Here is a 14447-nt window from a genome sequence, read left to right on the forward strand (position 1 = left end):
AAGTGCTTAGCTTTGGGTTCGATCTTGTGGTATCCTTTCCCAGTGACAGAAGGGGCAGCAAGGCACGTATTGTATCGTTGCCATCGAGGATAACAAGATGGGGTTTTTATCATATTGCATGAAACTAACTCTCTACATCATGTAATCTTGCTTAAGGCGTTACTCTATTTTTAACTTAATACTCTAGATGCATGCTGGATAGCGGTCGATGAGTGGAGTAATAGTAGTAGATGCAGGCAGGAGTCGGTCTACTTGTCTCGGACGTGATGCCTATATACATGATCATACCTAGATATTCTCATAACTATGCTCAATTCTGTCAATTGCTCAACAGTAATTTGTTCACCCACCGTAAAATACTTATGCTCTTGAGAGAAGCCACTAGTGAAACCTATGGCCCCCGGGTCTCTTTCTCATCATATCAATCTCCATCACTTTATTATTGCTTTGCTTTTACTTTGCTTTTACTTTTTACTTTGCATCTCTATACCAAAAATACCAAAAATATTATTTATCATCTCTATCAAATCTCACTTTCATAAGTGACCGTGAAGGGATTGACAACCCCTAAGCGCGTTGGTTGCGTTGAGCTATTGTTTTTGTGTAGGTACGAGGGACTCGCGCGTAGCCTCCTACTGGATTGATACCTTTGTTCTCAAAAACTGAGGGAAATACTTACACTACTTTGCTGCATCATCCTCTCCTCTTCAGGGAAATCCAACGCAGTGCTCAAGAGGTAGCAGTGTCCATGTACCAATCACCACCTCCAATGTAGTTGTTCGACGTAGGAGCGGCATCCAGCCCAGTGAGGAGCACCGGGTCCCAGGGCGCCGGCGGCACGGCCGGCGAGGGGGGCGGAGACGCCATAGGGAAGCCGGAGCCGCCGCTCAACGGCGGCGATGGGTATGCTCCATACAGCCCCGACTGCAACTACGGTGCCGGATAGGCCGGATGGCTTACCGAAAAAACTATGGGCCCACTGACAGATGCTACAGGTGTTGGGCGCCGTTTGGCTGCTGCCCAGCAGGCGAGTGCTGGCCAGCTGACGACCCCCACCAGTATCCAGGAGACTCGTACGCGAGCAGAGCCCCATACGCAGGCAGAGACCCATACGTGGATGCGGGCGGAGTCACGTATGTAGGATTTCCGTACGTGGGAACGGGCGCGTCGTAGGTGGCGACCGCCCCGTATGGCGGCGGGGCCGCACCATAGGGCGTCGGCGGCGGGACGGCAGAGGCGGCAGCGGACGGGCCTGGTGACACCATTGCTGGTCCGACGGCGGCGATCGGCGCAATTGGGCGGCAGCAGACGATACGCGCGGCAACAGCAGCGGCTTGGCAAAGGCTAATGGCGGGACGAGCGAAGCAGCGGGCGGGCGGGACTAGCGGGTACAGAGCTGCGGCGCAGCTCGAAGCAACATGCAGTGGCAGCACTAACGGTCCAACAGAGCCACGGTGCAGGTCGGAACAACACGCAGCAGCAGCACTAGCTATGCACTAGAGTCCTGAGGCGGCAGGCGATGCGTGTGACAGCGGTTTTGGTGCGTGAGGCGGCAGGCGATGCGCGTGCCGTGACAGCAGTACTAGCGGTTCCAACGGTGGTCGCGAGAGGGAGCGATGGAATCGAAAGGCGGTCGCGATCGCTAGCGAGGCTGCGAGAGGATGAGGCGAGGCGCGCGGCAGGAGATGCGGGCGGGTAGCAGCAGGCGGGCGGGCTAGCGGCGGCTGACGGGATTAGCGACGGCTAGAGGAGCGCACACGCGAGAGGGTAGCAGCGGCCAACGCGGTTGACGCGCAGGCGGCAGCAGCGGATGGGAGGCGGCGGCGCGGAGGCGTGCGACGGAAGGCTAGGGTTTAGAACCTAAAAACTGATATCATGTAAAATATGTGAATTGCATGATGTATTGCTCTTCGTGCATAGGCACGTATATATAATGTATAAAGGTGGACGACAGACCTCAACTATATAAAAAACTAGGAGGCGGGCCCAAAACACAATATGCACATAACACATATACTCAACACTAAGCACTAACATCGCATAGCTAATGACGAGTTAAAAGATTAACTAATTACCACCCTGCATGCATAAAAAGATCAATGTACTGCAAAGCTCATACCTTAATCTTCAACTTTGTAGTTCACTTTGCTAGGCAAATCGTACTCCTGAAGCTCTAAATGACTCCAAAACGTGATAAAATAATGCCTAACAAAACAGAGAACACATACTTATGAACTAAACAAAAAGAGTAAAAACATCATGCATGCAAACAAAACCAACAAAAATGAATAGATCTTACCTTTATCTATCTTTTCTTCATCTTCAACATATTCAAAATCTAACTCTAAATCACCCTAAAAATGCCTAGTGAGTTTTTCTTTCTATCTGTTCTTACACACTCAGAGGGTAGAAGAGGAGGCCAGTGTGCTTGCGCACGGACCAAAAGCACAACAGGTTCCTTGTAGTGTCGGCACAACATGTTCCCGCAGCCTCGGATTCCCGCACTCGTCGGCACAACAGATTCCCGCAGCCTTGGATTCCCGCACTCCTCGGCACAACAGGTTCCCGCAGCCTCGGATTCCCGCAACGAGTGAGTGATCCCCGCAGTGCCATTGCATCCGTTGAAGCAATAGCCAGAGTGATTCCCGCAGTGTCGTCGCATCCGCTGAGGCAAAAAAGCAAAAAACCGGAGTGATTCCCAAGTAGCAGCAGGGCATCAGCGTTGTCATTCATTAGATTCCCGCCCGTGAAATCCGTCGTCCTCCGCGCGTGAGAATCAGCCCACTCTGCAACAGCCCGCCCGTGAAATTCATCGTCCTCCGCATGCGTGCGAATCAGCGCAGTCTGTTGGGCCGCATGCAGCAGAAACAGTGCAGCCGCCTACTGCGGTGGTGGCATGGCCTATCGTCTCGTCGCACGTGCAGTTGTACATGTTGGCCTGGGCGCGGCAGCGGCACCAGAGGCCGCCTCACCCGATGGCAACATGGCCCACCTCGCCTGGCCCGTTCCGTCCTGGCTCCACGTACTGTACATAACACGTTACACCAGCACGGCCACCTCCTGCCATGGCGGCAGGACCCGCCGCCTCCAGGCGTGGCTGCAGGTGCCACGTGTCACGCCTGCCGCCACTAATGAGGGGGTCCTTTTTGTCAATGTTTTCGACGAGTGGTCCTTTTTGGCAATTCTGTCCCCAGGGGGTCCTTTTGGACACTTACAGCTTTGTACCAAGTTCTGATGGCGTGGTTGGCGTCCGATCTGCATCCCGTGGTCTCCAGCTCTCCTTATCGCTTCGCGTGGCGAGCTTCAACCTGTGTCACAGGCCGTCCATCCAACTGCCGCCGTCTACCTAGCTGACGCTATTTACTTTCCAGCAAAAGACCTTACTGTTATCTCAAAAAAAAAGACCTTACTGTTCATTTGCTTTATCGCCTTTTCTTCATTTGCTTGGGTTGTAAGTCTATAAAAGCCACCATTCTGGATCTGAGTAGGTAGCTTATCTTGTATTGGGTGTAATCCTAGCCATCGTTGTTCCAGCTAGCCTATAAGAGTATCCGAAATCGCACTGAGTTCATCGATTTGATCCACCCAAATTCGCTACTTTTCCATTTCCTTCTGAAATGTTTGGTCAGTTCATAGCCTGAACTAACAGGGTCTAAAATGGACTTCTTGCTAATAAACCACCTGTCATTTAGGAAGTGTAGTGCTGCTATGAAGCATAGAGGCTCACAAACATATTGTAACTTGAAATTTATGTAACAGGTTAGCTGTTATTTTCCATAGTTCATTTTCACTTAAGGTGATACTGAAGAGGTGCATGGCAGGCAGCACTATTAATGACAGTGTAATGTTGTGGGTTAATCAATGAACCACTTATTTGTGGTAATATTCATGGTGAAATCATTGAGCCACTTATCTGTTGTGATGATTTTATTTGTACTTACTACTACATCCCACAATGTAAGACGTTTTTTGCAAGCTATCATAGCTTGCAAAAACGTCTTACATTATGGGCCGGAGGTAGTACTTGAGAATATCCCCATACAAATTAGATTGATAGGCTGCCAAACTGCATGTTCCATTCTTCATAAATCCCCAATTCGCTTGTGGAAACAGAAGGTCTGACCTCCTGCAGAGCAGCCTCAAAGTCCTGTCATCCAAATAAGCGTTCAGAATTAGAACATTACCATCTAGGGGAATGATTCATAACACAGAAGCTTGTCAGAAATAAACATTTCATATTGATCGCTAGGGGAAAATAGTACTCTCTCCGTCCCATAATATAAGTTGTTATTACAACTGATATACCTTATATTATAGGTCCGAGGGAGTACGTTTTTAGTGGTCAGAAGGCCATCACTGTCTGAACTCAAATACGATATGACTAGTACCTTGAGCATCACCGGACGCACTTCCTCCTTGTTGAGCTTTGTGATTTCAACACCCTGTTGGAGAGCTTCTCTCAGTGGCCCCATTGAGGCATCTTTCACAAGATTTTTCATATCAGATCCCGAGTAACCTGGAAATAACAGAGAACATTGTTTAAATCTTACAACAGGAAAATTCAGTAAAATGGCATAATGATCTAGGTTTAGAAACATGATGAAAGCTGAATGATTCTGTGCACCTTCTGTTAACTTGCAGATGACACCTGTTTCTTTCTCTGAGAGCTTGAAAAGGCCATCCTTTTCCAATAGATTGCGAATTATCCAAGTACGTGCTTCTTCACAACCATGAAATAGTCAGTTTTCTACGGCTATTCCATAGAACAGAAATAGAGCATTACCTGATGAAGGAAGGGGGATGTATAGACGCTTTGTCAGTCGCCTGCGTGCTGCTTCATCTAATTCTTGAGGTCTGTTTGTTGCTCCTGCCATCATTTTTACTCCACGATATTAGTATATGCTACAACACATAGTGATTGATGTTCCAAGTTCAAATTGTTGATCCCAAACTAAAAAATACATGGAGCAAAAAGCGGATCTGCAACGAAGACAGGTCTAACAAGTAATGATCGTCATAAGTCCCAACCCATGGAGGAGCTTAAGCCTGTTTATTAGGGGTGTGTTGGTAAGCTCTGCTATTGTCGTTCATCACAATATGATATTCAACATCACTCCACGGGCTATGTGGTAGAACTTCAAAACATAGCTCTAAGCAAATGTGCATATGCAAATTTGCGGAGAGGAAAAATGCAGACTTTGTTGATGCTTCAATCCCATAAGGCAAATCCTAGAATGACACTTGTAATATCATATAAGAAAGTACACCTTTCCATGCATGAGGTACCTATAAGTAAAATTTGCTCGTTTCCACTGTCAAAACCTTCCATCTCAATTAGAAACTGTGTTTTTAACCTCCTACTTGATTCATGTTCACCATCTGATTTGCGCTGCAATCATGCTTAAGGCTGTCAAGTGTCAAAACATGCAATGGATATGGGCACAACAAAAACAACACATAGAACAAAACCTGAGATAGTAGTGAATCAATCTCATCCACAAATATGACAGCAGGCTGACGACAACAGGCTACACCAAATAGTGCCCGGACTAGCTTTTCGCCCTCGCCAATCTTGCACCAGCAAAAGAATTAACAAATCAATATCAACATAGAAGACAAATTAACAATCAATATCAACAACAAAGCCTTTAGTCCCAAACAAGTTGGGGTAGGCTAGAGCTGAAATCCATAAGATCTCGAAACCAACTCATGGTTGCATGTGGATAGCTACCTTCCACGCCCCTCTGTCCCTGGGTAGTTCTTTGGTGATATTCCCGTCTTTCAGATCTCTCTTCACGGACTCCTCCCATGTCAAGTTTGGTCTACCCCGACCTCTCTTGACATTATCAGCACACTTTAACTGTCCGCTATGCACTAGAGCTTCTGAAGGCATGTGTTGTATATGCCCAAACCATCACAGACGATGTTGGACGTTGGACAAACTTCTCTTCAATTGGTGCTACCCCGCTCTATCATGTATATCATCATTCCGGACTCGATCCTTTCTTGTGTGGCCACACATCCATCTCAATATGCGCCTCTCCGCTATACCCAACTATTGAACATGTCGCTTTTTAGTCGGTCAACACTCAGTGCCATACAACATTGCGGGTCGGATTGCCATCCTATAGAACCTTCTTTTTACCTTTTGTGGCACTCTTGTCACAGAGAACGCCAGAAGCTTGGCACCACTTCATTCATTCGGCTTTCATTTGATGGCTCACATCTTCATCGATATCACCATCATTTTGCAACATTGACCCCAAATATCAAAGGGTGTCCTTCTGAGGTACCACTTGTCCATCAAGGCTAACCTCCTCCTCGTGCCTAGTAGCACTGAAACCGCACCTCATGTACTCGGTTTTAGCTCTACTAGGCCTAAAACCTTTCGATTCCAGAGTTTGTCTTCATAGATCTAACTTGCTATTAACCCCCGTCCGACTAGCACCACATCATCTGCAAAGAGCATACACCATGGGTATCTTCTTGTAATATCCCTTGTGACATCATCCATCACAAAAGCACAAAAGATAAGGGCTTGAAGCTTACCCTTGGTGCAGTCCTATTTAATCAGAAAGTCATCAGTTTCGCCATCACTTGTTCAAACACTTGTCACAACATTAACGTACATGTCGTACTTTGTTGGGACTTTGTATTTCTCCAAGACCCACCACATGAAATTCCACGGTATCTTATCGTAGGCCTTCTCCAAGTCAATGAACACCATATGCAGATCCTTCTTTTGCTTCTTGTATATCTCCATAAGTTGTCATACCAAGACAATGGCTTTCATGGTTCACATGAAACCAAACTGTTTTTTGGTCACGCTCGTCATTCTACTTAAGCGGTTCTCAATGACTCTCTCCCATAGCTTCATTGTATGGCTCATCAGCTTAATTCCATGATATTAGTACACAACTTTGAACATCCCCTTTGTTCTTGAAGATTGGTACTGATATACTCCGCCTTGATTCTTCTGGCAACTTGTTTGCCTGAAATATGAGGTTGAAAAGCTTAGTTAGCCATGTTATCGTTGTCTCTGAGGCCTCTCCACGCCTCAATGGGGATACAGTTATGGCCCATCGCCTTGCCTCCTTCCATCCTTTTTAAAGCCTCTCTGACCACAGACTCCTGGATTCTTGCACAAAACGCATGTTGGTATCTTCAAAGGAATCATCCAGCTCAATGGTAAAGCTCTCGTTCTCTCCATTGAATAGCTTGTCTAAGTACTCCTGCCATGTATGCTTGATTTTCTCGTCCTTCACCAGGAGCTGATCTGCTCCGTCCTTGATGCATTTAACTTGGTTGACATCCCTCGTCTTCCTCTCTTGGATCTTGGTCATCTTATAGATGTCCCTTTCGCCTTCCTTCATGTCTAAGCGCCGGTAGAGGTCCTCGTACGCCCAAGCCCTTGCTTCACTCACAGCTTGCTTTGCGGCCTTCTTTGCCACCTCGTACTTCTCTATGTTGTCCGATCCAGGTGTAGGCGTCTGAAAGTCTTTCTTCTCCTTAATAGCCTTCTAGACATCATCGTTCCACCACCAGGTATCTTTAGCCTCACTTCTACTTCCCCCAGTCACCCCCAAACTCCTCTGAAGGCACCTTACGAATGCAAGTCGCCATCTTCATCCACATATTGTTTGCATCACCTCCTCCTCCCAAAGGCCCTCCTTAATAACCCTCTCCTTGAAAGCCTGAGCTGCCTCCACCTTGAGCAACTTTGGCCCGCCTATCCCGCCAGGCACGAATTTGAAAGCAGAAGTCAGCCACCACAAGCTTATGTTGAGGGACAACACTCTCTCCAGGTATCACCTTAAAATCTAGGCAAGCACGCTTGTCTTCTCTTCTCGAGAGAACGAAATCAATCTGGCTAGAGTGTTGACCACTAGCAAAAGTCACTAGATGGCATTCTCTCTTTTTAAAGAGGGTGTTAGCTACAGTCATGCCATAAGCTAGAGTAAAGCTTAAGACATCTTCTCCTTCTTGATTCCTGATGCCATAGCCAAAGCCCTCATGCACCGCTTCAAAACCTGTGTTAGATGCACCCGTGTGGCCATTGAGGTCTCCTCCTATGAAGAGCTTCTCGCCACTCCCTCTTGTGCTCTCACTGTGGCCTATGTGCATTGATAACATTGATAACTAAATCCTCAGCTACCAGCTTGACCAAGTACTCCGGTTCCCTAGCCTCTTCTTGCCTCTTGATGTCTACCACTCCATACTTGAGGCTGTTGATCAAGATGCCTGCTCCATTTCTGTTTGTAGTTGTCCCCGAGTACCACAGCTTGAAGCTGGTATCCTCCACCACCTTCGCCTTCTGTCCCCTCCATACAAGACTAGGACAATCAGCATGCTGATTTTGACTGTGAAGTAAGCATGTTCAAACTCCCCAAAATAGGCAGCCACATACAGGCAGAAATAGAATCTCTATCCAGATTTTTTAACGCAAAAAATCTTCCACTTCTTCTATGACCATAGAATAAAGTGTTTTAGACATGATACAGATATCCGAGGATATACCTTTGACAGAAAAATAATACACTTTATGTTCTCATGACTAATACAGCTTAAAGCTACAATAGACACCAATATTCCATGTATTTCTTGGCTAGTCCAGCAGTTATACAGTTACAGGAATCTCAGCAAGACAGACCCTTTTATTATTTACTGGGTTTAAGAATTAGAAATTTTACCAAGTTTTATCCTACAAGGTATTTATAAATGATTTATGTCAAGTCTAAATAATTCGTATACAAAACACTGATCACATTAAACTGCCCAAATAAGTCACTTTCCATTTTGTAAGTGTTTTTATCATTTAACCTACAATGAAAGATGAAATATACAGGAAAAGCATTATCAGAATTAAGCTAATCTAGATCTATTAGGAATCAAATTAATATATAGAATTGGTAACAATATGCTCCATAGAGCTGGAAAGTGCCAAGGCCTCTCAAGAACCTGTGCAAAACTGTTTAGTTGAGCAATGCATTGCAGGAGTGGTACATGTACCACTCGCATGCATAATGCAGTCAGTCAATGCGGCGTAAACATGGGAATGAACTAACAATACCAAAAGAATAATTTTTGGAACACATATGTTTGCCCATTTTCATTCTAAATAAATTTGATCTCGAGTTGTCAACTATCAATACTTTTGAGGAACACAGAAAACTGCATCCTGCCACAAGATTATTTGTGTAGGAAGTTAGGAGCAGGTTGTCAAAAGAATACAGGACAGATACGCTTAGAAACATGTTTACACACCCTACTGTATACTGCTTCAAGTTCTTTGTTATTAAGCTTGGAAGCATGGACAATGACAAACTTATTATCACATATCACAAACATCAGTTAGCAGATAGAAAAATCAATTCAGTTGTAACACCTCATTAGTATGTCAAAGATATTAACATAGCATAACAGAAAACGACTGCAAAATGGGAGAAATGTGTCAGTATTGAAAAATCAAAACAAGTGCCAGACATACCCATTTGCTCGTGAGTGAACTTGCAGATATGTAGAAAAATGTTGCCTTAGCCTCACCAGCAATTGCTTTTCCAATCATGGTTTTGCCTGTTCCCTGTGGGAATAAGTGTGCATGCATTAAGATTAAGAAAGAAGGGTAGGCACAACACAGTCAGATGAGATAAGTACCCACAGGAGGTCCAAATAGTAGTAGTCCTCTTCCAGGTGACCGACAACCACGAAAGATGTCTGGACGCAGTAGGGGCCAAATAACCATCTCTGTCACACACTTCTTTGCATGATCCAAACCAGCTATTGCAAGTTGGCATGAATTAGTTACACAAAATACATTAAAAAAATCTGAAGAACTAGGAAGATATGTACCTACCTATGTCATCCCAGCGAACATTAGGGTCTTTATCCATTATTTCGTTACTAACATGCTCAATAAGGCGAGGTTCCAAATTCCTCAACTTCTCAGGAAGCTCACCATCAGGGCCACAAAGCATTTCTAAGCTGATGGTGGTGATTTTTATTAGTAAGATATGATAGCAAGCACCACCAATATATTTAACATACACATATATTTTTAAGGCTACTCATGCATGCAAAAGCCAGATTGGATACCATATAAATTGATCCAAAATACAGTTAATGGCAAGAAACTGTAATAGTTATTTGCATGCTCATGATTTGAACGGCTTTTACTAATGTACATTTAGTTAAGTGATCAAATTTAAGTTCATGTATTAGTTTAACATTAGACAAACCAGTAATTACATTTATTGATACTTAAGTCAATTAACATTTGAGGTGAATGATAGCAATGCGCAATTCAAGGGGGTCTTTGCCAGGAAAGGGAGGGGTAACACTTTTTTCCCTAACATAGAAATGGTTGATATTTGAAGACAGAGACTATCTCCACAAAATGCTGCTTTTTACCATCACTAAGCAAGAAACCAGACGCTAAAATGACAAACAAACTCGCTAGATATTCAGCACTCCATATTGGTTCAAATGCTATCAGACAATTAAGTTTGAATTACATACCATTTTTTTATTGAATCTTCCATGGAATCATCATTTTTTCCAGCAACTCCTCGTGAGTTGATTGCGTTGCAAGCAGATCCACCATTGTTTCGGATAGGGGGGACAAAATTACCACGTGGTCCACGACGAGAATTCCAGCTTGGCCTCACACCATAATTCTGTGTACTAAGGTTGTTATCACATTGCGGAGATACAGAAGCACCTTGGTGGCCATTATGCCCATGCTTTTGCACAGTGTCCATCGCCTACAAAGCAAAAGCCAAAAGGCACCCACCGAACAAGGTTACAGCAAGTACAGATATATTGAACTTTAACCGAAGTGGATATAAGCCTAATCAACCCTTGTAATTTAGGGATTTAATGGAATAAAAGTGTCTTCTGCTAAAAGGATAGTGATGCCATCTGACATTATTGTTGGTGTGGGCCATGCAGCAAGAGCATCGTGCATCACAACAAAGAAAATGAATAAAACAAAGAAACTATCTCATATTCTATGCAATGTGCAAAAAACAACAAAAGTCATGACATGAAAAATTGTGAAGACAGAAGTCACTCATTACATATGAGTTAAGCTTGAATGGTAAAGACCGGTAGCAACCTATTATAAACCATAGGTGATTATGGCATGTCCACTTTTCTTGGAGGAACATAAAAGAATTCCTGTAAAAGAGCGTTCTCTAAAATGCTTATCAAGCAGGGAATGAAAATTTTGAACCAGTATTGGCAGCACGGCTAAGTGCATAATTTGACAAGTGCACGTACCAACTTTATCCTAGCAGTCACAAACCCATTGGCAGGAGCATCAGCTTCATCTTGGTTTAATAGAGAATCCGCATGTTCACATATAGGACTTCTGAACCCTGTATGCTTTCGTTTTGAAGTCTGCAATGGCCCACAATGTTTCTTATCCTCTTCAACCCCCAGATAAGCAGGACGTGTGTTATCATTTTTATTTGTTCTGATCTCATTCTCAACACAAGCAAACTCTTTAGACATGTTCCCCTCTGATTTGAACATATTCTTGTCTGACACACTATTTGCCTTCAAGAACTTGTTACCGTACAATGATGTTATTTTTGATTGTGCCATCAATTTTGAAGCCCCAATGCTAAGCTTCTCATTGTCTATGCCAGCTGGGCTTTCCTCAATATGTGGACCCCCTTGAATCGTGAACTTCTCGCAAGCTGAGTTCTTTTGAATTAAATACATGCCAAGGAGAGAAAAATGGCAACAAAAATTAGCAGGCAAACACCATTATTTGTGAATAATCAAGATGTGTGTGTGTGTGGGCATGCGTACGTGTGGGTGTGTCTTTTGACCTTAAGAAAAATTAGAAATGGAAGGAAATTAAGCAAAAGGGTCACCGACTGGATGCGCCCCAGAGAAAAGTAGAAACGAGATAGAGAAGGGAAAGGAGTTTGAGTGATGAAGATGCGCTTTAAGAATAATATAAACTAGATCATACCTGTTGATCAGCAACATTTCCTTTGGATTTCTCATGAAAAGCCTGAAAATACTTTGAACACTTCATCTTTTCATTGCTAACGTCGCCTTGCTTTGGAAAAACACAACCAGCATTCTTTTTTGCGAGCTCAAACGCTGCACTGAGCTCAAAACACATCCAAAGTGAGGATTGATACCAAACTAAGATATGCCCAAGATAGCATGCTTATAAAGTATAAACTTGAACATTCCCGCAGATAACATGACGTCAATACTAAATTGGTTAGATGTGTGACTTATATGTTCACAATAAATCCAAGAAATTTCTTAATAATATAAAGTGATGATAAAATGTTATATCTTCATCAGCACAGAAGAAAAAAGATCTCTCAATTTCAGAACTCTCACTGATTATATTTCCTAATTCCTATCCTATATCCATTGAAATGATGTCGCATAGACCATTACAGATATCTGAAGTTAAAACCCAGAAGAAATTGTACCACAACGGGATTCTGCCCCTTCATCCTTGGTGGCTTCATGAGTCTATGCCGGTGATTCCTCCTCGTATTCTTCCCTCTTTTCCTCACTATTACACTCTTCGTCCGTGTGTTGTGGATGAGCCTACTGCCCAGCCATCCAATTCTAATGTCCCATATTCCTCATCTCAGCCTACCTATGGCTTGCGTCATCGCCCGCTTCTGCCAGTTGACCGCTATGGTTTTTCTAGCGCTGGGACGCTTTTCTTGAGTTGACTTCTTATCGTGATGTTGTTGTTCATCCCGAATGGCAGAGGAGATTGCTGCTCTTGAGCACACTGCCACGTGGGATCTTGTTTCTCTTCCTCCCCAGGTTTGTCCCATCACTTGTAAGTGGATCCACAAGGTTAAGACTCACTCTGATAGTTCTCTTGAGCTACAAAGCTCGTCCTGTGGCTCGTGGCTTCAGCAGGAGCATGGCCGCGATTACGATGAGACTTCTGCTCATGTGGCCCATATGACCACTGTTCGCACACTTGTTGCGGCCTCTGAAGCACCGATACGTTCAAATGTGCCGTATCGGCATGCAGGACGTCACCGATACGGCGATACACATGATACGGGTATCCCTGGCTTATCATGATTTTCGATCTAAAACAAAAAAAAAAATGCCGGGACGGCGCCGAAGCCTAGTACAGGCCCACTCCAGCACTCACAAAGTCGTAACCCTAAACAACTAGCGCTCTCTCTTGCCATTTGTTGTGCAGCAGATTGGATCAAGGATTCAGCGGCGAACGCAGAGTTCGTCGCCGCGCTGCCGCCACCGCCTCCGCTGCCTGGATCCACTCGCCCCCATCTGGACTCGCCTCGCCATCCCGTGGACTCCTCTTGTCTCCGCAGCCGTCGCCAGCAAGGTATTGCCCCCCCCCCCACCACCACCACCACCACCCTTCCGATTTGCATATTCTTAAAGGTCAGTAACTACAACATTTATTGGACCTCAGCAATAGCAATTCAGCTTTTGTATAATAAAATAGTGATGGAGCTGCCAAAATCCTTGCGTCTATCATGAACTAAGCATGAAACGTCAAACTGAATGAATCAGACGCCAGGTAGGGTTTGTACCGGTCCGAGTCGGAGGCGCCAACGCGGGAGGCAGCGGCGAGACAGGAAGAGGCTGCGGCGCGGATGGGCGCGACGAAGGCGGCTTCAGGGCCCGTGTAGGCGGAGAGGGTCTGGGAATCGAGGAAGCCGAGGAGGCGTAGCACGAGAACCTGCGCCGCCGCCGCATCCCCGCGCTCGAGCGCGGCGTCGGCGCCGAAGAGGAGGGAGTGCATCCGCCGAAGCAGCCCATCCACCTCCTTCCGCCAGTTCGTCTGGCTGGCGGAGGAGGAGGAATCGGCATCGTGGGGTTGCTCCGGCATTTCGGGTGTTTCAGAGTTTCGGCGATTTGGGAATTCTCGATTCTCCTCCCGCTCTTTCGCGGCTGCAGGGTTTTACGGCGTTTTTACCGCGTTTGGTTCGTGACAATTTTGGATCTCTCCGGACTGGATTAGTGGTGGTTTTCATCAAAAGAAAAAAAATGACGAGTAAGTTAGGGGACGCGTATTTGATGAACCTGGTTCCACGTGTATCCTTATGAATAGTAAAATTAAAATACATACTAGTAAGAAATAAAAGAATCTGATATTTTAATATACATAACCAACCGGTTCAGGATGTAAGTGGTGTTGGGTCCCACTAGTCCCACATATGTCATCCACCAAAAAACGTTAAGTGGTGTTCGTGTACACCCAGGAAAATTAATCGACACAAGTCGATAGCCTAGAAAAGTCCATCAAGCCAACGGCAGTCCACAATTCTCGTTCGCGTCCTTCCCCAGTCAATCGCCATGCCGTAGGCTAGGGCGCCGCCGCCGCCATCTCCACCGCACCACCTCCCCGCTTCCAATCCTTCCTTCATTCCATGGCGTCGTCGTCGCCGTCGTGTTTCTCGAAGAGGCCGCCATCC

The 14447-nt window shown here is 45.2% G+C and overlaps 1 protein-coding gene across 2 annotated transcripts; it reads right to left on the minus strand.

The window, feature by feature from the left end:
• Positions 1-3834: 3834 nt before the first annotated feature.
• LOC123102791 (ATPase family AAA domain-containing protein FIGL1) lies at positions 3835-13967 on the minus strand. 2 transcript variants are annotated; one of them, XM_044524217.1, is made up of 13 exons: positions 13563-13967; positions 11981-12119; positions 11278-11706; positions 10516-10760; positions 9854-9981; positions 9659-9777; positions 9488-9580; positions 5470-5571; positions 5287-5389; positions 4784-4867; positions 4625-4720; positions 4389-4516; positions 3835-4147 (listed from the first exon to the last, which is right to left on the minus strand). In XM_044524217.1, the coding sequence occupies exons 1-13, from the start codon at positions 13859-13861 to the stop codon at positions 4046-4048; spliced, it is 2067 nt and encodes a 688-aa protein (XP_044380152.1). In that variant the 5' UTR covers positions 13862-13967; the 3' UTR covers positions 3835-4045. The 2 variants fall into 2 exon arrangements, with proteins under 2 accessions (XP_044380152.1, XP_044380153.1); XM_044524218.1 differs by having other exon boundaries at positions 11981-12114; positions 13563-13966.
• Positions 13968-14447: the final 480 nt, after the last annotated feature.

This window comes from Triticum aestivum, chromosome 5A (assembly GCF_018294505.1).
Source record: "Triticum aestivum cultivar Chinese Spring chromosome 5A, IWGSC CS RefSeq v2.1, whole genome shotgun sequence".
NCBI classification, from domain to species: domain Eukaryota; kingdom Viridiplantae; phylum Streptophyta; class Magnoliopsida; order Poales; family Poaceae; genus Triticum; species Triticum aestivum.

Excerpts from the sequence above, each read along its gene's own strand:
- LOC123102791 (XM_044524217.1), bottom strand. The coding sequence starts at position 13,861 with ATGCCGGAGCAACCCCACGATGCCGATTCCTCCTCCTCCGCCAGCCAG. Across the intron at positions 10,761-11,277 it reads TGACTGCTAGGATAAAGTTG|GCGATGGACACTGTGCAAAA; the intron begins GTACGTGCACTT and ends TTTGCTTTGTAG. Across the intron at positions 4,148-4,388 it reads TGCGTCCGGTGATGCTCAAG|GACTTTGAGGCTGCTCTGCA; the intron begins GTACTAGTCATA and ends TTTGGATGACAG.